At 48.8% G+C, this 26,972-nt stretch overlaps 1 protein-coding gene across 5 annotated transcripts in view; it reads right to left on the bottom strand.

Annotated features, from left to right (window-relative positions):
• Window positions 1–8,193, bottom strand: part of NRK (Nik related kinase) — a 105,775-nt gene extending 97,582 nt beyond the window's left edge. For 4 of the 5 annotated variants that reach the window (XM_055817846.1, XM_055817851.1, XM_027791908.2 and 1 more), the window contains exons 1-2: window positions 3,385–3,480; window positions 2,855–2,920 (exon numbers count right to left, since the gene is read on the bottom strand). In XM_055817846.1, coding sequence (XP_055673821.1) covers window positions 2,855–2,920; window positions 3,385–3,465 — 147 coding nt within the window. In that variant the 5' untranslated portion in view covers window positions 3,466–3,480. Of the gene's footprint in view, window positions 1–2,854; window positions 2,921–3,384; window positions 3,481–7,898 lie in introns of those variants that run through there. The other variant, XM_055817849.1, reaches the window with a different exon arrangement.
• Between the last annotated feature and the right edge of the window lie 18,779 nt (window positions 8,194–26,972).

The raw sequence follows: 26,972 nt of genomic DNA, 5'->3' as shown, positions 1-26,972 counted from the left end.
CTGGGTACCATCTGATTTTTAATGTCTAATTCATTCTTTCCAAAAGGCTGAAGTTGCCAATACTGGCATATTTACATCCTACTACCTCGTAAGTTGTCAAAAACTCCGCTAGCTTTTAGTCAGTTATTACATGCAAATCCCAACTTCATAACATTTCTAGACAGCTGCAGCATTACCACGGGTACAATTTATACCTCTTCCATTTCATTTCAAAAGACACTGAACTGGAACTGGTCTGGAATAATTCAGTATGAACAATACTCTCCTTCAGTTATTTTCTTAAACATTGTTTTCCACATCTAATGATGAATCCTCTAAATTTTATTTTCGTTTTTATGGAGCAGCATATAATAAAACATATAGCCCTATGAATCATCTTCACAGCCAACCAAGCAATTTAGTAATCTTGGACATAGTTTATTTAGCCTGAAATAAGGTTTGCTTTGATTATTTGCAAACTACTATGTGTAGTTTCTGAATGTATGGAAGATTCTGACACCTCTGCAAAATAAAAAAATAAAAAGTACTGTAATGACAGGAGTACATTAGTGTATATCTGAGAATACTTTAAATATTTATGACCACTAGCCTAAACTAGACAAACTACAAAACAATTCCAGCATTCCCTAATTCACTCCACCAGTCCTAGCATTGCATAGATCGAAGGATGTATTACACAGCAGTGAAAAAGAAAAGTGAATACTACAGCCTAGCTTTTTGTGGTCACTTCAGAGGCAGCTGTTCCGTTGCAGCTGCCCTCCTCCAGAGGGAAGAACCATTTGCTCTGGTCGCAAGGCCAGCGCCAGAGAGATGCCACCCCAGTACATTCAGCTGGCACTCAGCATCTGCTGCAGATGTACTTCCCCAAACACACTGGAGCTTTGGACCATGTGCAAACTATTCACAACAGACACCAAGCTGACTGCCTGCAGTTTGGAGCACACACTTTGTATCTGCCCACCACTCTGGATCTGTCATCATCTGTCTTCTTCAGCTGCACAGTTCGCTGTCATCCTCCCGCAAAGAGCAGCTCCATCCCCTAAGCAAGCCTCAGCAAAACACCCTACATCCAGTGATCACATGTATTTATACGAACAAAGCCCTTGCTACAGGTGTGCTTGCGCAGAGCCAGGGTTACACACAGTCTACCTTCTCTCCATCGTGTGATGGATGTGCACAGAGCTTCCCCTCAGCACCCTCAGCCTTGCCAGACCCTGTCCCTCTGAGTGTAGAATGAGGCCAGATTCAAATCACCCATCATCCACAGTTGTCGACCCCGGTCTCTTGCATTGTCAGTGGAGAGCAGCCTTTGGGTACAATTTTTAACTGTTATAGTCAATATTTCTTATGCATTTTGGCAACTAACATTCTACTGAACCACACGACAGCTCAAAACATGTTATTTTGCAGCACAGCAGCAAACTATGTCACTCCTTCCTGTTTCTGCCATGACTAAGCAGCTGATTCACTCTCAGCATCCTTAAAGGATGACTAGGCTGAAATTTTTTCTCTCCCAATATAAAATAAATCCAGGCTGGAAAAGAAAGGCAACTATTTCTAAGGCCATTTTGGATCTTCATGATATTTTTACAGCTAGAAAACCCTGTGATTACACTGACAACAGCACCCCGAATATCTCCTGGATTCTATTCTTAATTTAGTAGTGTTGACCTCTGTATCTGAATGACAATCTCAGAAACAACACAGACTTAATCACAGCAACAGTTACATGAGAAACGTCCTGCTTCTGACATAAAAAATAAATTTAAAAAGTGTAGTACAGGAAAGCAGACACTCCCCAAAACTGCTTCAGCAGAGGATTTTCCAGAATCCTTGAAAGAGCACCTATAGTTTCAAGGGGAAACCAAAACGCGATCCCAGCAGATCTGCCACCAGAGGACGGACACCGAAACGTAACATACATTCAACGTGCTGAAATCAGAGAAAGAGGAAGAGCCCTGCGTTCCTGCAGTGGCCCCCTCGGCAATCCTCCTGCAACACAGATGACGGCAGAGAGCACCTGCACCCACACGGAGCCGTGTGGCACTGGAGCCTGTCGGCAGCAGGATCTGAGGGAGAAGCCAGACCAGACAGCTTCCCCCAGCACAGTTACCTTCCAACGCACCTCCAAGAGTCCAGCAGCACGGCCTTTTCCTTCCTCTGTCTTCTTTCTCCAAATGGGAACAACACAGACTCGGTTCCCGATTTTATCAGGTCTACTTTCTCTTCTTACAGCACACTTAGGAAAGGCTTTACAGTGAAAAACCACTTTTCTAGGCTAGTTCTTACAACTAAACAATGGTGTGCATCGCCCAGCGTACACAGCATGTTATGGCAGACAACATTTAATTGCTGTTGTTCCTTGATGGGTAGTTCTGCTTTGGTATTATGGCGACAAAGGTAATAATGGGCATCACAAAGTTCCCAGCCTGCCTGCAGAGCAGGGTTAATTGGCACCTCTGTCTGGAGAGCACTGCTTTAGTCTCGGCTGAGCTCCCCACTCAATCCAGGCCAAATTCAGCCATCACTGATGTTAATGTGTGCCAGCCACTTATTAAATAATCTTGAAAAAGAGAATATAACCAACAGGACAGAAAAAACAGGGCAGACAGAAGTCAGTACAAAAGCCAGCACGCTCCTCTGACCTGCGGCAGCAGGGACATGGGAACGGGACAGAAGGAAGGGGCACAGAGTTCCACTGGTGACACCATTTTGCGTTATGCAGAAAAGACAGCAAGATAAAGCAGGCTATCACTGGAACAGTATTATCCATCTTCTCAAATGGTGTTCATCTCTGTTTTAGGAAAAACAGTTCTATCAAAAACAGCTTCATAAATTAAAGAGGCATCCAAACCTTGTAGACTTGTCCGTATGTCCCATTTCCAACAACCTGCACCAGTTCAAATATTCCCGCAGGGTCCTGCAAAAAGCAGAAGAAATAACATTATTCAGAGCAAAGCAATCACTTCGTAAGGGAGGGTAACCATACACAATCAAAATGAAAACACCTGTGGCACATGTCCTAATGATTGGCATAACACACTGGAAACAGCCAAATGACAATATAAGAAATACATTATTATTAGAGTTTTCAGTCAAGTTGCTGAAAACTCTATACACAAAGCAAGTCAGTGAAGATTTGTAGCACGGCAACATGACAGATACAAAAAATAATGGAGACGCGTGAAGAACACAAGAATTCATCTGATTCAGCTCAGCAGCAGAATAAACTTCAGGCTCCCTAAGCCTTAAAACACTGAGCTAGCCTGGAGGCTGAGCTGCTGTCTTCTGCTATGAAACACTTTGCACTAGCAATGTAACAAAGGAAAGAACCTAAATAATGGAACTGAAAAAATGCTATATAAAGCATCTGAGCCCAATTACCTTACAGAAGGGAAATGTACCATCCCAGGCAATCTTAATACTACAGGGAGCCTGAGAACGCTCAGCCGTCCTGCTCTGCATATGTCACAAGGTGAATTGGACTGACGGATTGAAGTCTTGGCTTTGAACGCCAGCTAGATTGCTGTTCATTTACATGAGAGATTCACGTGTCAGGTGATCAGTGTACCACACCACAAGAACCAACTTTCCCTCTACTGGTTTAGCACCACTTGCTGTAAACCCAACCACGGCAGTAGATGCCCTCCAATAACGAGATGCTGCAGCCTTTCAGATAGAGCAAGGCCATCTTGCTGCAAGGCACGGGCCAGCACATGCTCGCTCCTGCATGACTGAGCGTGTTAAGAAATCTGTTCCTGCAGTTAAAACTCACTTGAGAGATTTATATAAAACCATTAAGAGCCCTAGAGACCAGTTTCTTGGTTTCTGGCTGAGCCATTTATCAGTCCGCTCATTTCTTGGGATGATATCATCGAGAGATTTATATAAAATATTATTAACTCCATGTGTCAGTTTTACATCTGTTTCAGCAATCTGTCATATCAGTTGATGCCTCACACACATCTACGACCCTGGTTGCAAAACATCCCTTTTCTTAATGTATCAAGCTACTTTTCCACTCCACTTATATGTTATGCTTTTAATATAAATAATGCTTACTTCATATCTGATATGGAAATGTTTACATCAGCAAAATCCCAGAGGAAACATGCAGGCTTTTTTGTGGGCAGATTCTGCCTTTACTGGCACAACTGTCAGGACAAATGGCAATACCTTTCAGTGTCAGAGCAATACAGCACTGACTTCCACCAACAAGAGTACTCATGGGTTAATTTGTTTTTTGCCTTTAAGTTAAATGAATTTTAATCTTGTACTTCCTGGATTGTCAACCTCACAAGACTTTTTTTTAAAAAAAAAATGATTAACAATGCATAAACCAGATCAAATCACTTTTGACCCATGCACAGGCCACTCTGTCATTTCTTTTCTATCTCATTTTTAAAGACCAGGCAATAAGGCATGGCTTTCTAGATTTAAACCCCAATTCTAAAAGCCCTCACACAAAAGGAAATCAGCAGGGCCACTCGTGTACAGAGCTAAGTGCAGGCATAGGAAAGCTGGCAACACTGGGGTCTTTGTAAGGTGCTTTGCTTCCTCCTCATTTCTTCATTTTGCATTTCTACTCCTCTTGGATATAAACGAGCCTTACCATACACTTCACTTCAGCACAGCTAAAGCCAGCAGCAATCCGCTGCTGCTGCTAAAGCAACAGGTGAGTGGTGCAAACCTCTGCTTGGCGCACGCCCTTCCCACAGAGCCGTGCTGTCGGTGCACGCAGCCCATGCACTGCTGGACACGGCAGCACCCCGAGGAGCCCTGCCAGAGCCAGGTCCCCGTGCACAGCGCCTGCCGTGCCCCTCCGCAGCAAGCGCGACCAGTGCCCCGCTCCCACGCTTCCCCTGCAGAAAGCAGCGCGGCGGAGTTCAGAGGGATTCATAGCGCGCAGAAACCTAGAGGAACATAAACCGCACTTTCAACTCGGAGTTTGCAACTGTGCCTCTGACTTAAACTCATGCTCTGTCCCCCTTCTTCTTCTCCAAGCTTATTTATTATGGAAATATAATAATGTGCCTCAAAATCAGCTCCTCTCTCTCCCTCCAATCAATTTCATGCCAATTTAGCATACTAACAGCTTCCTTCTAAAGGCTTCACTCTAGGAAAAAAACCCAAACAATTATCTAAATAAATGCTAGCATTAACTTTAATACAGCGAAAATCCTACCCTGTCCTTGCTAGCCAACTGAGCATTTAACGTCTACAGCCCCCACAGCTCTGAGTGCAGCCAAAATACTTGGCCACCTCTCTTCTTTTAATCAGGACACCGTAGTGAACCGAGCCTCATTAAGAGTCATAAAAGATATTAATCTGGGCTCTGACTTCGGTCCTTGGATTGCCCTTGTTTGCTTGGATATCAGCACTGCATTGTTCGCTGGCATTCTTCACAATAGGCCACCTTCTTAATTACCTTGGAGTTGGGTATCATCTTTGATGTAGTGCTTCCTCTCAGCTACCGTGTAAGCCTCGTGGTCCATCCACCCCTTTACCAGCCAGCACCTGCCAAACTGCAAGGTTTGCTTTGACAGATGCCAAAATCCTGGCCTGAACGTTCATCACTTTAAGGTTAATTACTGTAATGCACCGTACCATATGGTGGCCTTCTTGCCTTCCTGCAAGTCATGTGCAGAGTACCCAAAAGGCAAGAGCAAGACCACTGACACAGAGGCTCCCAGGGCACATCCATCTCCTCTGCGAGGCAGAATGAAAAACCAGGCATGCTGGAAGAGCCTGACTGAAACACGCTTTTCACAGTCTCTGCAGCTAAACAAAGTACAGGTGTCTGAAGCTCAGGTTCTTCTATAGGGCCTCAGTAACGCAGAAATAGAGGCTTCTAAACCATCTGACTCCCCTGATGAACCCAGGGCAGAAGCATCCCAACAAGATCCTCTGGCCACATCTGGAGACTACAGCCCAAACCACCTCTTTCCAGGAAAAGGGGAAAGCCCTGCTGAGCACCCATGTGGAGGGGAGCAAGGCCAGCCGGTGCAGTTTGGGTACGGCCCCCATCACAGCCGTACCTCCCCGCTGAACCTCCCCGGGGCAGCGAGGCTGGTGGGAGCACAGCACCGGGCACCCGGGACAAGGCAGAGGTACAGCACCCATCTTCCACAGGATTCCTACAGCCCAGCCTCGCCCGCCTCCCGTTTCCCACTAAGCACAAACCCCAAACTAAGGCTGCTGATGTGCCGAAAAGGTCTCCTCTGAGAAGATGTCTGTCCCTTCCCCCGCCAAGGCTGGAACCCACAGCGCTTACAGCCCCGGCGAGGTTTCTGCATGGACAGGTTTTGACACAAAACCTGCTCTCGGGTTTGCAGCACTACTCTTTTTCAAACTTAACCTGGTTTCTTATCGTATATTTAAGGAGATAAGGTTCATCTACTAAAGCACTAAAGAAGAACTTCCACTGTTTTGCCTTACTCCCCCCTACAGGGACAAGTTAAATCTGTTTGCCTAGCCAGGAGCTTTGTGCCATCTTCACAAACCTCAGCGTCTCTGCTGCTTTTCTTCTTTCTGGCTCTGGTCTGCAACACCCTCCTCACCATGTGATTATTGCAAAGGCTTCTCCTAGCCCTCTTTTTTGGTTTGTGTGATTTTTGGGTTTGGTTGATTTTTTGTTTTGTTTTTTTTTGTTGTTGTTGTTTGGTTGTTTTGTTGTTTGTTTTTTTTTTTTTCCTCTGATATTTTTAGCAAGTAGCTTGCCTTGGTTTCACTGTCTAGGGCTGACTGCTTTTTGCCACAATTGAACTCTTCCCTCTTCTTCTGTGGGGAGTGCTCCAGAAACAAACTGTCTTGGCTGGGCTGGGTATGGGAAGCCACGGGTCTACGGGCATCCTTCACTGCCCGGTTAACTGTCTGTGGACGCAAAACACTAACAGTGTAGCTTTAACCTGGCGAAAAGTTTGGATTGTGTTAAAAACCTAAAACCACAAGAGGATAATGATAAAAATTCACAGGAAACTAGGTGAACGCTTTTTTAGGTTGGGGTGGTTTCTTTTTTAATTGGGGGGGGGGGGGGAGCCCAAACCTCAGCAAAACGCACAAAAGCCAAAACTCCCCGCACGTATTTTCTTCTAGAAAATCCTCATTTCTCACGTGTTTTCTCCCCGCAGCGTTCGCGTCACCCTGGAGCACCCCGGGGGGAGCTGTCTGTCAGCCGGGGGGGAGCGCACCTCCGCGGCGGGGAGCGACGTGGGGCCCGGGCCCGGCTCCGCTCACGCCGAACGCGCCTGCCCGGCCCCCCCCGCCCCGCAGCCCGCCGAGACACCACACGCACAGCATCGCCCCGCTCCCCCCGGTCCCTCCCTCCCGCACGGCATCGCCCCGCTCCAACACCCGCACGCACGGCATCGCCCCGCTTGCTCCCTCCCTCCCTCCCGCACGGCATCGCCCCGCTCCGACACCCTCCCGGCACGGCATCGCCCCGCTCCCCCCGCTCCGACCCGACACCCTCCCGGCACGGCATCGCCCCGCTCCCCCCGCTCCGACCCGACACCCTCCCGGCACGGCATCGCCCCGCTCCCCCCCGCTCCGACACCCTCCCGGCACGGCATCGCCCCGCACCCCCCGCTCCGACACCCTCCCGGCACGGCATCGCCCCGCACCCCCCGCTCCGACACCCGCACGCACGGCATCGCCCCGCACCCCCCCGCCCGGCGCGGGTGTCCCAGCCGCGGAGGCAGCCCGCAGCGCCGGCGCCTCTCCACGCACAGCGGCCCCCCCAGACAAGGGGGAGCCCCGGGGTGAAGCCTTCGCACAGCCCTGCGGCGGGGCTGCAGCGGCGGGGAGGGGGCGCGGGCAGCCCCATGCCCGGAGGAAGGGGGGTCTCACCGCCCGCAGGACGGCGGGGAGGAAGGGGGCCCGCCCCCGCCCCTCCTTACCCGCAGGGCCGCCAGGTCGATGCCGTCCAGGCTGCGGGCGGCGCAGTCCCGGGCCATGGCGCTCCGCACCGCGGGCAGCGCTGCGCTGCGCTCCGCCGGCCCCAGCTAACGGTCCCGCGGGCGGCCCGCGGCGGCCCGGCCGTGCCCCGGCGGGCGCAGGGAGGCGGGCATGCCCGCCCGCCCCACGGCCCTCCCCGCCCGCGGAGGCAGCCCCGGGCCGCGCCGCCGCCGGCAACTTTCGCCCAGACGGTTCCTCGGGAAAAAGTTTGCGAGGAAGTGACGTGCCGCGCCGCGCCGGGGGCCGGGGCCACCTGCTGCCGGCGGGGGCGGCCCCCGAGCGGTGAGGGGGGATCCGCGGGTGCTGCCCGGCCCCGCACACCGGCCCCGCCGCGCCTGCCCACGCGCCGCCCCACGCGTGTCCCCGTCCCGCCCCTCCCCCCCTCCCGCCGCCGGAGCCCCGCGGCCGCCTCAGCCTCAGCCCGGGGTGTCGCCGCGGGGCCCCGCAGGCTGGCGCCGGCCCGGGGCAGCACCGGGGGGAGAGCCCGGGGGTCCCCGGGGTGCGGTCGGTGCCACGGGGCTGGCGGAAGGTGCACCAGCCGCTTAAAAAAAAACACCCAAAAAGCCAAAACAAAAACTTTACACCCCCCAACTATATAAAAAAAACCCTTAAACTAACCCCCACCTCCCAAACTACATTAACAAATAATAAAAATAAAGCTAGCGGCCACAAGCACTTCAAGACCCTGTCCCCAAGGGGATGAGCGTGGCACAGACGAGCCCCCCAAGGTGACGGTGACGCTGCCCGCAGCACAGCACTCGCTCCGAGCCATCGTGGTGGCCCCCGCAGCCCCGGCTACGCTGCCCACAAGCCGCTGGGCAAGCCCGGCCCCAGGCCCGCAGCCAGCTCCCCAAAGGCAGCGCGCTGCTGTCGGCTCCGCTGCCCCGTACAGCCTCCTTCACCCTGTAATTATGAGCGGGAAAAAGAACATCGCCTGCAACTATTGTAGTGGGGTGGAAGGACGTGGATATTTTTGAGTCTGATATTTAGAGAGAGGAAAAAAAAATAAATAAATTGGTGGACATACACATTTCTGAGATGAAGTCCTTAAACATCCCTGAAGGATGCTTAGGGCTGGGACATTGCCGCCTTGCAGGGAGCGAGCAAAGGGGCCCAAATTCTGAAGCGGTATCAAACACAGGCGTGAAATTAAGACAAAGTGGTCTGAGCATCTTTGGTGCCTGTTGGCACAGCATGGCAGACGCGATGCCAGCAGCAGAGTGGCGGTGTTGTAATAAAGGCATTTGGCAATTTCCTTGACAGAAATGCTGATGCATCATTCAGCTTCAGAGTATTCTTTTAAAGCAGCCCACGCTGGGTACGTTATCTGCTAAAGCGACCCTGGCTTTTGCTCTCCGTCTGCCTGTAGGCCAGCGTAGTGATGCACCGCTAACAGATTTGAGGCCAATTCCTGCAGTAAAGCGTAAGTCTGTTGTAAATGGGCCTAACGCAGCTATGCATGACGGACAGAAATCCACACACAGCAACAGCCCAGCCCAAGCCCCTCTCCATGCCCAGCCCAGCCCCTGCTCTCCCCTGGGCAGTGTTCGGAAAATTCTGGCCCTCACACCACCTTTGAGAAGCTACAGTTTTGCTCCTCATTATAGCCTTCCTGCCTTACATAAATCCATCATTAGCCTTTTTGCTTGCGTTATTTCTCACAATCCCTCTTTATCTCTTCCCTAACCTTTGGGCTGTCCTTTGTCTCCTGCCACTTTCCACTTCCTTCCTGCTTCCCTGGTGAGAACTGGTGTGAAACTCCCGGCTGCTGCCTGCCAAACGCCCTCTCTCTTGCTCCATCTTTTAGATTCTTTGCTGAAATTAATCTTGCTCGCCTCTGGTGAGTGCTCCAACCTGAGGATTAATTTCCACTTGACACAGCTCTATCCAAAAACGATAGGAAAATCTGGTTTTAGAAGTATAATATGGCTTGCAGTACTTCTGCAGGCATGTCTCAGTATCTCTTTGCTATGTGCTTTTACGCCCACCTTTCACCGTCTTGCCTACGCTGGTAGAGCTTCCGTGGATGCTCCAGTCCCACTCGCACCATCATGGGCAGAAGTTTTAAGCGATTCTCCCCTGGCTGCAGAGGCAGGCAGCACATCTTTTCCCCATAAAGGCCTTGCAGATATAACAGAAGCAACAGCTGTTTTGTCACTGATATCCGCAGCAGACCCGTTGAGGGTGACAATGCCACCAGGACAAGGTTACTTATCAGAGTAGAACCAGATTTACAAGCCCCACGTTCTTCATCACCAGCCTGATGTTTGGTCCCTCTTAGAAACTGTGCTCCTTGTGCCCCCTGCGGCCCCATGCCCTGCTTCTGCTACTGCTGGTTTGCAAGTGGGCTGTCCCACCTTGCTCTTCTGCACGAAGCCACATGGCAGAATAACTCCAGGAATCAGAAAATTCAATGCCTTAGTGCAACCTGGCTGTTTACAAATTAATAAGCTATGCTCATCTTATCAATAATGAAAGTGAACAGGATCCCTTAAGAATAAATTAAATTTTTAAAAAAAACAAACACAACAAACACAAGAAACAATCAAATGCCATCAGTACAGCTTTGCTCTCCAATGGCGTAGTCACACCCCTGCAGCCAAATTCAGCAACCACAGACCTGAACATAAAACCCGTTCAAATGTCTATGTGCATGCAAAGGATGTTTTGTGTTAAAAGGGAAGTGCAAGCACGAAGGGGGAAGAACTTCCTTTGTTTCAGCAAAGGAAATGCCATTGTACCCCAGAAGTACAGGGCTAATCCAGAGCTCCTCTGTCCGCACCCTTACCCCCCACCCCAAACTCAGGTTTGGGTCCATAATAATATTGCTAATAGTAATTGCCCCTGCCAGACGTGACACTCAGCAAAGGAAGGGAGTGTTTAAAGCTGAGGCTCAAATTCACATGCTGCCCTGTTTCCTTTAGCTTTGTTTACGCTGGGGTCTCAGCTACAGGTGTGAAGCTGGCAGAGAAAAAAAACCCAGCAGATAACTCGGACCAGAACAGGATTTCCTGTCTGCGGGAAATAAACAGCTTCTTACAACGTGGTTTCAGTCTGAACTGGAAAAGCTGAGTCTTTTCAGCCTCTCTTAGTTTTCTGAACTGTAAATTCAGAGAAAATACCACTCAGAATAACTCAGTCTTCTCCCTGAAATACCCCCCCCCGCCCCACCCGACACACACATCCCCAACAGTGCCCAGGGAATGGACACCCCTGCTGCTTCCACGGCTGCAGGGCCAGCAGCTCACGCCACATCTGCAGCTCCAGAGCCAACCCTCTGCACAGACTTCCCAGCGTTTTCAGGACCCAAGTCCTAGCTCTACAACCCTGAGCCTAGAAATCCCACAGCTCAAGTTCAGTGCTCTGCTGCAGAGGGAGGAGGCAAATCCCTCTGGGAGCTTCGTGGTCCCCTGCTCGCAGCTTCATGGCAGGGAGCCCGAGCCTGACCCCTGCGTGCCAGCCCTCCCCAGGACTCCTCTCTGCAGCAGCTCCCCAGCACTTGCTCCAGAGTCACGCAGGATGCCTGTGAACACCAGCTTTCCTTGGCGCTAAAGCACTCCCCGAGAGATGTATTTTGCTGGAATTTTTCTTACCTCCTGTAAGAGAGCTGCATTCTGCCATTACCAGAGGTGCCTGATCAGACTATCGCCCAGACACGAGCACCTTTCTCCCAGAATAAGAATCCTTTACAAAATTCCCCATGATGTTTGCTTCTTATTCGAACTAGAGATTTTAGACATATCTTTAGAGTTTCTCTAGGGCACAACCCTTAGCCAAGAGGCAGCAAAGTGATACAAAAGCCCATGAAATCTTCTTATGACTACAGACTTCACCCTCCCTTCCAGAAGCTCTCTCTGGATTGCTGGCAGAGGAGGGCCAATCTTTTTGCCTGATGCTTTCAGAAACCATTTTGTCCTCGTTTGGTTGCACCAGAACCAGAAGATTACCAGCTGTTAAACGCTGACTACAGGAGAGTCAACGGGTGGCCAACAGCCTGCATGGTATTAACCCCAACACGCATCCATGAGCAGGGTCTCTTGGCCGCTGCTTGAATTCATTACCATTTACAGCATCATTCTGGAAGTGATTTATTGTTACTAATGCTTTTTATGAAGTCCTGGAGTAGAAAAAAAAAAAACCAACAAAAAAACAACCCTTGATTTATTAAGCCAGCCACTAACTTTAAAGTTGTCCCCTTCCGTTTCAAATTACGGCATGGTTTAGTACTGTGGGTGGCTTTGCTAGACTGTCAGGAACAAAGTTACACATTAAAAAACTGTCTAGGATTGTATACAGCCTGGTGGCAGTCACACAAAGCCATGAGTACTATGTGATGAATACAGAAAAGTCGGGAATACTTTCATCAGGTCACACCTTGGAAAACATCGGTATAACTTAGCACAGCTGCTGCAAAAATTCTTTGGATTACAGGGGAAAGATTTAAGTTTCAGGCCATGGACACCCAGTTACTTAGACTCCAGTTTAGTTAAAAGATGCTAAAGGAGACGAACCACCCAATCCACTTCATAGCTTCAGTATTTCTGTGACCCATCCCTGCAGTGCTTGGAAATCACAGAAAGATGTTTTTGTTTTCAATGGATTGTTGGATCAGGCTCTAAATATTTCTCATGCTTTCTCCTATTTAAACCAAAGAAGATTTCACTTCATTCCAAACACATTAAGGCTGGGCCCAAAAGTCATATTTAAACCTGAACGTCTTCAGATTTGCACTTTGCAGAGGCTGCTGCATTGGGATCGAGAGACAGTTACTACCTCAAGTAAACTGGCAACACCAGAAATCCAGACAAACCAACCAAAACAGTCGTTTCCCATACAATACTCGGGAGCACATACAGTAGTTTTCGGCTCTTTAAAAATCAAATAACTTCTTCCAGCTCCTGGCAGCCGTGCTAGTTCAGTTTCACAGGATATCCAAAACGAGACCAAACAGCCTCCTTCCCAAAGGATTCCTGAGCGGACAGGCAAGCTGGAAAAAGCGCCTCTCACTACTGTAATCACAGCCAGGATGTCCACCTCGTTTCCCAGGGTAAAGCTTAAAATACAGGTCTCCCACAAGGCTTGTGTCCAAACGCCGCTCACCGTGACTCTTGCAGAAATTCATCTTCTTCTCAATTGCGCACAAAGCAGCCTGCCGGAGGGAAGCGTGTCCCTACGCATGGCACGTAGAGAGCATGAGGAACCCTCTCCCAGCAGGACTGATAACCCTCCTTCACTGCCTGACCCATGACTTCACAGCATTGTTTCAGCGCGGCACTTTGGATTTCTCAAGCAGGAACGCCGCTGGCAGGGTCCCATTTCCCGTCAGCCCAGCACACAGCCCGGCCAGCCCTGACAGCACCACACAAACGCTTGCAGGGAGAAGAGTCCTGTTTTCTGGAATGATGATATTTTGCACTTCTGGCTTTCGGACTCTCAGTTCCAGTGCCAAAGGAACGCTCAATTGTGATTTTATGCAGTAACACACAAACCACACAGATAACTGTTTCCCTGCGTGAAAGCCATTTCTGTTACACCGTCTCCCCATTAAAGTTTTAAAGTTTTTCCTACTGATTTTCTTTTCTTTCCTACGTCACCAGGAATTTCACTGTATGCCTGCTATCAGAACACCAACACGTTATCTGCATGCTACAGCAACACCAGTGCACGAAGGCTGGCTGGCAATTTGGCAAAATTAAAGAGCAAGATGATTTATTGAAACAAACTGAACTCATACATTTGAGATGACCATCGTATATCACTGGTGTGCAACCATCTGCCTAGCTGTGAGTTTTTCTCTTCCCTCCCATCTTCTGCAAAGTGATTTCTTCATTCAAAGCGGCAACCATTTTAAACGCTGTGCAAGGAACAGTAGCTATATGTTACTAGGTCATCAGATCCCAATGGGGTTTGTGAATACCATAAAGAATTTCAGCCCAACATCTGTCTGCTCCCTGAAACAGATGCAATTATGGGAAAAAATAACTGCTGCTTCTTCACAGACAGATTTCTCAGTAAAAAGAAACCAAAGAAAACTGACATAGCACAGTTTAATCACTTAATCACATTAAATTTATCAGTCAAAATATCATGTGGCATATGTTGTTTTTTTTTTTTGTGAAAGCAAGTCAAGTTGTGGTAACTTTTCTGGCAGACAGGCAGAGGGTTTTTTTGACTTTTAAAAAATCTTGCAGGCATGGTTTTGGTTTTGCCAACCTAATGCTAACCTTGGATGACTCAGACCACAGTTCCCTTTTATCCAAACCACTGAAGTTTGGTGGTTAGCTAAGAAGGAACTGGTATCTGAATCACCCTTGGCTTAGAGGAATTGTCAGATAAAAGTCTTGGGCACGGGGTTTTGGGGGCAGGGTGTTGGCTGGGTTTCCCCCCCCGCCCCCTCTTCCCCAAAGGAAAGAAAAAAAACGCAGTAACTTTAAAAGCAGGGACACCGTTCAATGTAATTTAAAAAATGAAAAAAAACCCAACCAACCAAACAACTTTATCCTATCTTTTTAACCTTTCCAATGTCACGTGTCAGTCTGTGTATATTCTTAGTAAATGAAACAGATTTTTTTAGTCGTGTTGCAAGCCTAACCTGTGCCTCACAAAATGACACAATTTTAACCTTTTCTTCAGCTACAAAAAAACCACAACATCATTGCTCAAGTCCCAGTTACACATTTGCAGTTCCCAGACCCCCTGCTTCTCCTTTTCTTAGAGGGGAAAAAAAAAAAAAAAAGTAAAAAAAAATTAAAAAAACCCCAACCACAAAAATCGTCATTTATCCCCCATCCAGCCCACTGGAACAAAACCTGCCCTCTGTGACCTACTAAACATCTTCAGGGAAGCCTCCTCTATTCTCACTCCAATTTCTATTTAGTTCCAAGTTGCTTTTCATCTCAGTAGTTTGTCAACTTTGAACATTTCAAACACACTCGGGCACACACAGTGCCAGAGCCTTTTAAATCCTCTTTTCCTCAAGGGAAATGTATCCCGTCTTTGGGAGGTTGCTTAATGTGTGTGTGTGTGTGTGTGTGTGTGTGACTGCAGGATGGGAAAAGCAAGGGGAAGCTCATCTGAGCCTTGAGCAATCGAGTCCTCTTCCAACACTAACTCATGAATAAGTCCTGTATATCCTTGCCAGCCCTGTCTAAACATTCTCTATCTTTGTATATTAATAACCAGCGTATAACTTCCAGCCAAGTTTCAATGATGTCTGTAACACCGTGTTCAGTCTGCTAACCAGCAGCACAGCTCCCGTGAGGGTCTGTCGGGGTACTGGCCACGCTGGGAAAGCAGTGGGTAGGGGCGCCTGCCTTGCTGCTGCTGCACAGCGCAGCTGTCAGCTGAGGCTGTAAACATTTTAAAAATTAAATCTGACAAGTTGTTTAGCGGCTTGGGAAGAACGGGAAGTCGCTGCGCAGTCATTCACCGATATGTAGTCTCACTACAGCCTCTGCCAGTTATTCACTGATATTTAGCCATGGAAGTTCTGTGGGCGAGGGATGTGTCTGCGCAGCTCTGAGGCTGGGTGTATTCCCTGCTTTTATTGATAACCTGGAAACAAATCCCAAATCATTGCTGCATAGCTCAGAGAGGGCACAAAGCTGCAGCGTAGCAAGAGGCACAGGGCTACACCTGTATGCGCACATGGCTCAGTGACCTAAACCCATTTAAACATTCACCTCTGCAGCTCGTTCCCGGTTCGTGCAAGCCCAGCTTGTGTGCAGCGGGGTGGAAGGGCCATGGCACAGACCTTTCTCCCCATGCCAGCCTGGCGCAGCTGGGACACTGCCCACAGCACTGCATCCTGGAGGCAATCACAAACCATGCCAAACACCGCAGATCCGCGGGAACGCCTTGGTGCAGCGCTGTGCCAAAAGGGCTGATGGGCTCACGGCTGCAGCAGCAGAGCAGACCGGGAAAGGGACTTTACATCCCATACGGCTTTGCTGAGGTGGATGCTGGAGCTGCTGTTCCAGCGTCTTTCTAATAATGGGCAGAGCAGAAATGAAGGCTGGGATTCAGCACAAGGAAGCGGCACAAAACCGAATAACTGCGGACAAAATGCCTTACTGTGCCCACCTTGAATAGCTAAAGCTCTTACCTTGCTAAAAAGAGAAGTGACTTTATATTTTCTCCCAAGGAAATAACAGTGGGTATTTTAATAATAAAAGCCCTAATGAGAGCCAGCAGCTGAAGCAGAAACCAGACAAAACCCAAAACAACCCCCAGCCCAACAAAGTAGAAATCAAGGCACCATGTGTTAACAGACCTGTTGGTTTCCATTTCTCATGGATCTCTCACTTTCCAGTTCCCAGGGTAAGTGAAAGAGTGCTCAGACCTCCCCAAACAGCAGCTGCTTTCAGCAGCCTCCCAGACTGTTTCACTAGTCCAAAGCAGCTGGCGAACAAGATGTCCTGACCATGACACCTCCTGTGCCACCCAGGAATCCCATCCCCTCCAGAGGGCTGCCTGGCTGCTTTACAGTAGCCAAGCCACAGCCCAGCCCTGACACCCTGTAGCACACTAGGGCTTAGCCTTCCAGCAGGGAGACCCGGGGATTTAAACCAGCTTCCCTTTTTGCAGCAGCTTAAGTTCTTTAAGGAGTTTAGCTCCATAAACCAATTAAACGTCTTTAAGTCCTTGAGCTCTCATACCTTCTCCAAGCAGCCTGCATGCTTACGTTGCTTGAAAGGGTGAAAGCTCATTTCATCTAGGCGAGACCTGAGCATCTCACAAGGTCACGGGGCGAGCAATCCCAAGCAGAGCTGGTGAGGCTGGAATCCTCTGCAGAGCAATTCTGGGGTGCCGCACTCCTGCGGCACCCTTTCTGCAAGCAAATTCTTCCGGGTTTGGAAAAGGCCGACTTTACCTTTAATTCTTTGCTTTCTAGAAGCCCCAGTTCTAGGTTATAAAGTAATAGGCGGCCCACGAGCTCATAAACTTCATGCGCTAAGAGTGGGAGTAAAACAGCCATTATGTGCATTTACACATCCACTGTGGCAGCGCGGGCAGGCGTAACTGTGTCACCCCCTCGAGTCCCATCCCAATGCCTTATCTGCCCTTGCTGCCGTTTTCCTTTGGATTAGTTAACACTAAAAGGAGGAGGAGGCTAATACAGTCATTTGATATTTAAACATGAAAGCTTACAACCAAGTCTCTGAAGTACTGTTTCAGGCTTTTTTGTTTTGTCTTTAAATAGACAAATCAGCAATATCTTGAAAGCCAGAAAACCACATCATAAAGTTTTATGTGAATCTATCACCAGCCTCCTTTGTTTCCTGTAGGACATATCCCACATAGCTAGATGTATTTATATATAAAGTATCTAGATTTCCATTATATATACATAAATAAAATTACTGCATAGCCTCTAAAAGCTGTAATTTTCACAGACGCTCTGTTTTTTTATATATATATATATATATGTCAGTTAATAACCATACATCATTATGTTGTATTAAAATAGACTCTTTAACTCCTGCACAGGAAAAACAACATGCTGTGGTAACAATACGATTCTGTAAACAGTTGTGGATTAACATTCAGTGACCACTGAATCTTTTCTGTGATTGAAAATCCCCACCGGCTGCCTGATCTGCTTTTGTCAGTAAACGCTGCATCATTTTATAGCAATAAAAAACACAGCTCGCCCACTCGCTTGAGGTCAGTCATGTGTTTATGCCTGAAAAGGAGCATTTATACAAGCATTGCGCGAAGGGCAGACCTGCTCCATTGCTCTGGAGCTGCTGCTGTTGCTCACCTACAAGGTCACCATCTCTGTTTCTTCTAAAACAGGACAACTCACCCAGGGAATGCCCCATCCAGCAGCTCTGCTGGCTTAGCACCCAGGTGGTACCCCCCTGCATCAGGCTCAGCCGAGGAGCACGTGGTGCTGAGCCCCCGGACCCTGAAGCAGATCCAGGGGTGCTGGATTTTGGCACGGGCTTTCCAAGATGAGCCCTGTCCCAGTAAGGCACTTGGTGTAAGTCACTACCTGAACCCAACTCATCAGCAGGTCCAACTGGAACTCTATCTGTGGAACTTCCCGGCCTACCCCCCCAACCAGGAGGCATCTCGGCGGTTCCTGCCTCCCTGCAAACACCAGCATTTCCTGCAAACACAGATGGCATTTCAAAAAACTTACCTTTGACTCAAAATTTCTCAAGGCCACACAGCTCCTACTGAAGCCTTTCCAGCACAACTGCACCCACCAGCTCGGACCCTGCCTCCCCCATCCCCTGGTCAGCAGCGCTGTCCCAGCGCCTCCAGCTCTCCGCGGGGCAGGGGAGCACACGCCGCCTGCCCAGGGCTGAGCTCCCTCCTCAGGCAGGGAGCCAGGTGCCAGCAGTCCTGGCTGGTAGGGAAGGTGAACACAAGTGTGGGCAGTTTGCCCTGGTTTTATACTCTGTCTCTGATGATACTTCTACATGGGCCCCTTCCTCGCAGGGCCAAAGCGGGGGTGTCTGTACAACTTGGGGATCTGCAGCAGTTGCTTGCATTTTGCGGCGTACCTGGCCTGCTGCGGCGCAACAGGAGTCACAGCCTCGCACAGTGACACCCTCCACCGTGGTCCATCACACTTCCTCCAGAGCTTTCCGCTCCGATAATTTTAGGGCACCCCAGCTGTAACTCAGAGGACAGCCCTTGCCAGATGGTTTCTCTTCCTCCACGTGAGCACGCAGCTCCTGCACCCTGGCCACCCTGTGCAGGCGGCTTGTGCTCACCCTGAGCAACCGGCACAGGATACGGTCCCCAGCAGAGCCTGCCCGATGCCAGGGGCTGTCCGCCTTTCACCTCCGGCCGCCAGCGCAGCTCCCATGGCCCTGTATGTGGCACCTGTCCCCTGCACAGCCCTGGCAGAGCCACCCCTTTCACCCACTCGCGTCTCCGAGCAGAGCACCGGCCAGCAGCCCGCACCATCGCCTGCTGCGCTCCCACCCCACGTGGCAAGTTACTTTGCGGTATCAGCCAGCCCAGCACTGCTCCCCTCTGGCCCTGGCCCTAGCCATGCTCAGCTTTGGGATGTGGCGGAGGGTGGCTCAGCAGCCTGGCTGTGCCGGGGGCTTCCCCGGCACAGACCCACACCCGTGCACTGTGCACTTTCTCCTCTTTAATCGGCTCTCCGAACCCAGAGATGTTCCTTGTGGTGACTGAACACACACGCGTGCCCTCACACACCTCTTCTGAGCTGCACGTTCTGCGCCGCCTCCTGCTTTGAAACAGCAACAGTACTTACATTTTTTCCTAGATGTTTTGTTATTGAATTAAAAAAAAAAGACCCAACAACAAAACCCAGAACTTTCAGTTTAACGTGACATACTTGAACCTTTTTGTTCTTTTTGCTGGATTTAGGTTACCCACAGGGATCGATTGTTTTCTTTCTTGTCCAGACATGTCGTCCTGCTTGGCCAGATAACAATTCGCTTTACTTTTGTGTGGCTGGACGGGTTTGTGTTTTCCCTTGACATTTCTGTGAACAATGTAGCGAAGGCTGTTGTTGTGTATCCCCATTCCCTTTCTCTTTCTGGCTTATTTTGATGATTCTCCCGTAACTGATGCTAGCTGTTTTTCCAGTTATATTTAATCCCCTTCGTGGCCACTTCCACTTTTCCAATGCATATACTGGCATTACATTGCCTGGTATCCTGTCCTAATTTCCATGTTACAGTTGCTGGGAGGATAATCACAATTTATCTATTTTTTTTTTCTCTCTCTTTGCCGTGTCCCTTTGTATTGTTTATTCTTCATCTAGATTGGGAGGGCCTGCAAGTCCTTTCATGACTATTATTTTTTCCACATGTCCAAGCTCAAACTGAGAATTAGAAAGCTTCCAATGCTGATCTTTACTTGGCCAGCATTTCTATCGCATTTTTCTTTTTTAACCTTTTGAGAGCATGTTCTGCAGTTTTGCCTTCCCAGCTGCTCAGGCAGGGCAGCAGAGGCAGCGGGGGGGGCTCACGGGGGCCAGCCCCCAGGGTGACTCTGCACTGGGGCCCTTGGCAGAGGTGCAGGCTAGGAGAAAGGTAACTGCATTTTAGTCGAGCTGGAACCTGATGGACGTGGGGGTCAGGAGGGACGATTCTGGCCTCTGGGCAATGTTAACTCCACGCTGTGACTGCTGTGGTCTTCTACAGTGCGGCTGACCAGGAGGGTTTGGCTGGTTTGAGTGGGGAGCACGGTTTCAGCTCACTTCTTAAAATCTGGTGCGGTATTTGATGCCTTACCCATGTAAAACTGGGAAGGGGAGAGCATAGTTTTTTACTTCAGATGGCAAACTGAAAATACATCTGGTAACTCGCCTCCACGTTAGGAGGAATCACAAGTTCTGCCAAGCCACATCACGTTAACTAGCCTAGTTACAAAAATGCAGACCCTGTAACTCACAGCTCTTTTTTTGTCCTCGGTAGAAGCCGTTGGATCGATGGAAGCCAAATGCTCAGCGTTATTACAATCTTCCTTTTAAGCCCCTCAGATGAACGGAACAAATTCTCACTTGGAGAAATCAGGTACAGATCCCTAGCAACTGCACTGGTCTGACTGGCTTTTGAGCAGCACAACTTGCAGCAGAATATCATTATTCACTTCAGCTGTCCCCTGTTCTGGCAAATTATCTTTCCTCTCCCAAAATGGATCTCTCAGCTGGAGACCTTTATTTTATTATCTTAGTGTAAAAAATCCCCACTGCTTCCTCCCTCCAAGTTAGCAATCTATGATTTCCATGGGGAAGTCCGCCCTAGGTGTAGAGCTATGACTTATGCTTGACTAATACCACCAAGACTAGACAGGGCACCAGCACATTTTTAGCTTCCAACACCTACCTGAAATCTCTCACCGGGTCCGTGACTGCCTGCTCAGGGGTTAGTCACTTCCTCCACAGCCTGTAGGGAAGACAGCAAAGTTAAGGAAATGTTGCTCTGTTCTAACAAAGCTTGTCGTCCCTGGCTCACCGCTCACACATACACCGAATTCATCGTATTCTGTAAGAAAACTGCCCAGGCTGCAGGCTACGGTCTGATGGAGGTGTCACTAGAGCCTTCACCCAGTCTCTTGGTGTCACCTGGTAAGCTCCTAAATTAACCAAGCACCACAAGATGTGGTTTCTCAATGTTACAGTGAGCCTCGCTGCCCCAGCGCTGCGCTGCAGGCTGCCCACGAGGAGCTTTTCCCTTCCCGCAGCCTGGGAACTGACGGCGCGGCTCAGTGCAAAGTGCAAGTTAAAAGTGAAATCATCAGCAAGGGTGGCTGGGGTCAGCAGTGATACCCCCAGCACACGCAAACCTGGGGAAAAGCAGAGCAGGCTGGGGCGAGGGAGGTCAGCCCAGCGGGAGGCTTCATTCCCAGAGATGCCAGGCAAAGCTGTAGGGACACGCTGAGGCTGATGATTATCTGAGCTTGTTCTGCTTCAGCTACTTTGTGAAAACATGGCTTCCACATCACAATTTTAAAGTACTATTTAAGAAGCTAATAACTTGCTACTGGTTAAATTGGGTCCTGAGCAGGTTACCTGGTGATACTTCAGTCTTACTCTGACATCGTAGTTCTGCCACCAGCGCTGTTCCTGCGGGTTTTGCTGGCTCTGGTGGACTCGGTATCAGAAATCAGATACCAGCAGGGCCTGGTGGATATGTGTACTCAAGTGCTGTTGCTGAGGAAGTGACAGCACTTGAACCCCTTTGCCCTGGGTGCTGGCCCCAGATGGGCATCCCTGCACCACCCCTTGCATACCGTATCCCTGCCCTGCTGACACCGAGCAATAATTCGGTCTTTGGGCTTGCTCCGGCCTCAGCCTCTTTGCCCAGCAAAGGGAGAAGCTGCCAAAGGAGAGGTCTAGGCCTGTCCACTAGAAACAGCCCCATGATCAGCAATTAGCATCACTGAGAAGTGACAGTGGGATGGCAGCAGCTGTGGGTGGCAGGGTGATGGGTGCTGCGTCCCCCCATGATAAGGAGGCTGCTGGCTCCACCCCTGCGTGAGATGAGTGTCAGCCATCTCACATGGATACTGATCCCTGCCCTTCTGCACACTCCCACCCCAACTTCTGTCAACGCCCTGCGCAAACCACCACGCTTTTCCCTGGCTCTTTGGGGGAGAGTTTGTGCTTTACAGTCTTACTGTAAAATAACAAGTCAGGCTTTTAAAATCAGGAAGTTTCTCTAACAGGCTTCTGTGCTTTTGCTATAATCGCTCCACATGCTCCTCTGACAATTTCTGTGACCTTTTTTCTCCAAAAAAAAAAAAAAAAAAAAAGAAGAAGAAGAAAAGACAACTCCCATCATCCCTCAAGCCTCAGTAAAGCTCTCCACACACTAACAGAGAAGCAGAGGCTGCTAGCTCTCTATCTGGAGCTCTTCTTACACATGTTTGTTAACCCTCAGGGTACAATGGATGCTGAGAATTACTCTTTTGTAACATTTGTTTGGCTGCCAAAAAGGAAAAATGATTAGCAGCTCAAAGGTTACATTGCTGTGTTTTGCAAGAGAAGCCCTTGTCATGGGCTGCCTCTGTTTTGCTGACTGTGGACGTGACACGGCGATGCTCGGCTGCCCGCGGGGTGCCGGGGTACCCTGCTCGTCGGGCTGTGCTGCTCCAGCTCTCTGTCCCAGTGCTTGTGGTGCAGTGCAGGCGATATCCACTGCTGTCCTCTTCTCCTCCCAGGGATGGCAGTGCCCAGACCTCACGGGTGGTACCCAGACCTCGCAAGTGGCCACTTAAGGCCTCATGTCCCACCTAATCCACAAGATCACAACCAGCTTTATACTGCACAGAAAACACTCCCTGCTACCCTCAGTGCTACCTCGATACTCTCTCCAGGGACTTCAATATGTTAAAGACAAGTAAGATGAGTTTACAAGACATAGTCGACGGTTTAAGAAAGGGATTTAAAACAGGTTCCTGAATTAATGACTATTGTTTCCTTTATTAGCCCCTTATCAGCCTGTTTCCTGGAGACAGAGCTGTTTGGACAGGATTTACCTCTCTTTGGACCCTGGGGAGCTCAGGATTTGGGTACCTTAAATAGTTCTGGAAGCCTTCTTGTGGGTCTCAGAGCAGGCTGCAGTGACCACGAGATGTTGACACGCTTGCATCCAAGCAGTGCCCATGCCCTACACACCAGCTGCCAGCACGGGCATGGCTTCAGCGCAGGCCATGGTGGGCTCCAGCCCCTCACCCGCTCAGCTCCTGCCCCTCTCTACCCCACATCGCTGCTCCGAGGCACTTCTCAGATACACTCGCCCAGCTCGGCTGTCCCTGCCACATCACTCTTCTCACTGGGCACTCGTGTTGCTCGCATTTCACAGCCGGGGCAGTCTGCCAAGGACAGGCTAGGTCCATCAAGTTCATGAATGTCCTCCTTTATTTTGCTGTCTCAGGCCCCTCTCCCTTGTTCCCCGATAAAGGGGTTGCTTTGAATTGTCCGTACACTAAGGTACACCCGTACCTGCATTGCATTAGGCATTTTGCAAGGAGAAATTGTTAGGAAAACTTCTGACTGAAGCCTTCCTCACAGTCTGGCACCGTCGTATCACAGATGCTTTCTCTGTTCATTACGTTGATGGGTGTTAGCAATGAAGTTTGAACTTTGTTCAGATTTTCCCTCAGTTTGGCAGTATAAGAGCCAGAGCTCTGACATGGGTTCAGCCTGGTTGTTAGGTACAAATTATCCACAGTCTTATTTTTTCCCCCGCTGTCTCCTTTTGCCAGTAATTTGCTACAGAGCAGAGATCTCCTGCCATCTCATCTTGTCGGTCTGCATCCTTCCAAAGTCGCTTCGCTGCTGCTGATTAGCTTCTGCCTTTTCACCTCTCCGCAGGAGAGCTGCTGATCCATCCCACGAGGAAGCATCACGACTCACTCCGGGAGAGCCCTCCCATGGCCCCCAGGACAGCCGTGGTGTGACCCATGGAGGGCACAGAGGTTGTCCACACAAACTGGAACAATCTTGTTCTGTTGGTTGAGATGATGCGGCCACAGAGCCAGGACAAGGCCATCTGCTGTGAGGTGGCCAGTCTGGTCCAGGGAGTACTATCTACTTACTGGTCAGAGCTCTGGAGTGGGAGGCTGTGGGCACGGCCCCAGTTCTGCCTTTGGATTTTGGTAGGATCTTGAGCAAAATGGATCCTAACCCTGTTTTTCATTTGCTAAAGGGAGGATGAAAACATGTCCCCGGTGGAGTTACGTGTTAGATTAATCGTTTCATGATCATAAAGCCTTTGATATCCTTTAATCAAAGAGCCGTTAAGGGTTTTAAAGGTTGTTATAATTCGTGGAATAGATGTTAATTTTCTGTGCAGAGCCTACACAGAATACGGAGCCTCTAATGTTTTTTGGGGACTAAGTATTAAATGCTCCCTTTCAGGTGCTGACAGAAGTTACCTTTAAGCCACATACACACACTGATTAGAGTATATTGTACTTTAAAAGCTTCTTCACATCTCATTAGACCTTCTCTTCTTGAGTCACCTCATAAGAGGCCAATTTACATTGAGTCTAGGCCACGTCAGGGTCTGCATTTCTCATGAAAATATGTCCTGATAGTAAAAGCAAAGCCCCTTGTGCTCTCTGCATGAGAATCACTAATTCTCTCCTTCACATCATAAATCCCAGGGCGTGCTCTGAATCCCAAATAAATTTGATTTAGAAAGAAATGAGGAACAAGTTCTTCCTTTGACAATTTTCATTTCCACCTTGACTTGCCTACATTTCTCCATGAAAAGAGGGCACCAGAGACCTTGCAAACCCTCTGTGCAATAGGAGCACAGCCAGAACTGGTGCTATATTCTCTAGGTGTTGTTCAGCCAAATACGTGAGCCCACCCTGCCATGCATGAGCACGGTGGGCGCCCCACCGCACGCAAACGTAGCCCTGTTGATCTACAACCTCCAACGTGTTCAGCAGTAGCTGTCGGTGCTCTCACTTCAGCAAAATACTTTGTATGCCCATAGTGGAAACTTGCAGGCAGGAAAACATTTGCCACCCACTGCTTTGTACAAAGGAATTATTTTACAGTCCTAAAAGAAATTGCAAAACTCATCTAGTATAAAATACATTGTTTTGTCTTTGTGTTCGTCCTGATGAGAAGAAAGCTCTTAAAACCTTGTAAAGCCAATTATGTTCTATCAAAATGAATTAGAGCAGTTGTTTATAGAATACCTACCGTGAGAATCTGGCTCAGCCTGACAAACTATATTTTTATTATTTTTATTTATTTGCTTTACTGCTTGGTCTGTAGCTGTACAATGATATTGCAATGAAGAGAAAATGCTGACAGGTCATGTTCTGCTTCTATTGGCCGGGCTTCTCTTTTACACTTACATGACAAATATCCTGGCGAAGCTCAGTAACTTTTACTTCATGTTTCCTTTTTCACAGACATTGTTTTATACCTCTTTGGAGCAGCCTTATTAACCTCTGAACTTCTGCAGTGGCATTGAAATGATCAAATGGCTCCTTGCGGTAAGCGTGGCAAAGCTGCCCTTCCTTCACCATCACAAACACTTCATGCCATTTCTTTAGGGAAGCGAAGTACATTTCAGAACATTGTTCTTTGTGTTTGCAAGAATGTGACGTGCCAGTACTTTCCATTTTCACATTTTGCTTCCTACCTGTAACAAAGTATTTCAAAATCCCCTATTTTTAACATTTGCTGTGCTAACTAGTGCAGAAACAGAACAGAACTGTTAATCACTATCCTTTATTAAATTTTAAAACCTTATATACTCTCAAGACCGTGGAGGAAGGTACTTTTATGTATTTTTCATTATTTTATAAGCAAATAGACCAATATTGATTATATTAAATGAAGGTCATTGCAATGTTCAGGTACTCGTTTTCCTCCTGACCTGAACAAGGAAGGGCTCCTTGGTTCACTGCCACCTTGGCGCGGCTCTTCCAGCTTCGCCACCCAGAGCAGCCGTCATTTCTCACAGTCCCAACTAACTAATGCTGCTAATGTAAGAACTGAAGACCAGGACTAATTCCCGTGGACTTTTGATAAGATCTGACTCCTGTGTGGCTTAATTGCTTTGGAAAAACAGGCTCTGGCTGTGATTGCACTGCTCAGCAGACTGCAAGACTGAGACCCCCGGGGATGGTACTGATGCAAACTGATACAGCACCCAGCAACTACATGTTGCAAGAGCTGCAGAACTGCTGTTGGGGCAGTTCTAAACAGTGGTATTAACTTTCTTCCTGACTGGACCATGCTTACTGGAAACATACATCTGGTAGAACAGGGCAACGGCAAAAGCAAGCAGTTGGGTTTGCTGGAATGCCAGAGCCAGAAGTCATACCTCCAGCGATGGGATCCACTGTGCTGCAGAAACTGGTCACCTCACCCATCTCACCAGAGGTGATCTAGTAACACTTCTGGCATTAACATGAAAATTTCAAACCCACAGAACCAGCAGAAAATGTGAGTTTTTACTTTGTGGGGAATTTCCACACACGTAAAGAAGCTGTTTTTTCTTTTTCCCCTTTGGAAGAAACCAAGAAAGTTTCCCTACCAACAGAAAACTGAATTTTAATTTTAAAATTATCAAGACAAGGGTTCAGAATCAAGTGAGCTGCAAGAAATGGTATTTTTCTGAGGAACTTTGCACAGCATCCGTTGAATAGTGGACAAACATGACGTGTTCATGCAAGAGCTGTCATTGTGCTATATTGAATCAGTGTTTCTGCTTGGAAGACCCTGGACCCTGACTGCTCTCTTCCTCCTCTCTCTTCTTCTCACTCTCCATATATTTCTTACTGTCCCAGTAACTTTGCAGCCCCCAACACGAACTTCAAAGCCTGCACAAGAGAAGAGGCATGAAATGCTGCATGGACATAGGGGTTTCTTGCAGATGGTATTTCTAACCTAGCTGTCCTACTGCCCATGGGGTAAGCTACCAGTTGCCCAACTGGGACACAATGAAAAAAGCTACGGTTCTTCTGTCTCTCTCTGAGACAGTTCTCTCACTGAGTTCCCAGGGAGCTGTCACTGCCAGGCTAACAAGCACTGAACATTTATTTCT

The sequence above is a fragment of the Falco peregrinus genome, chromosome 13 (genome assembly GCF_023634155.1).
Source record: "Falco peregrinus isolate bFalPer1 chromosome 13, bFalPer1.pri, whole genome shotgun sequence".
In the NCBI taxonomy this organism is placed as follows: Eukaryota; Metazoa; Chordata; class Aves; order Falconiformes; family Falconidae; genus Falco; species Falco peregrinus.
The sequence above is the reverse complement of the archived record's forward strand: the minus strand, read 5'-3'. Positions and strand labels throughout refer to the sequence as shown.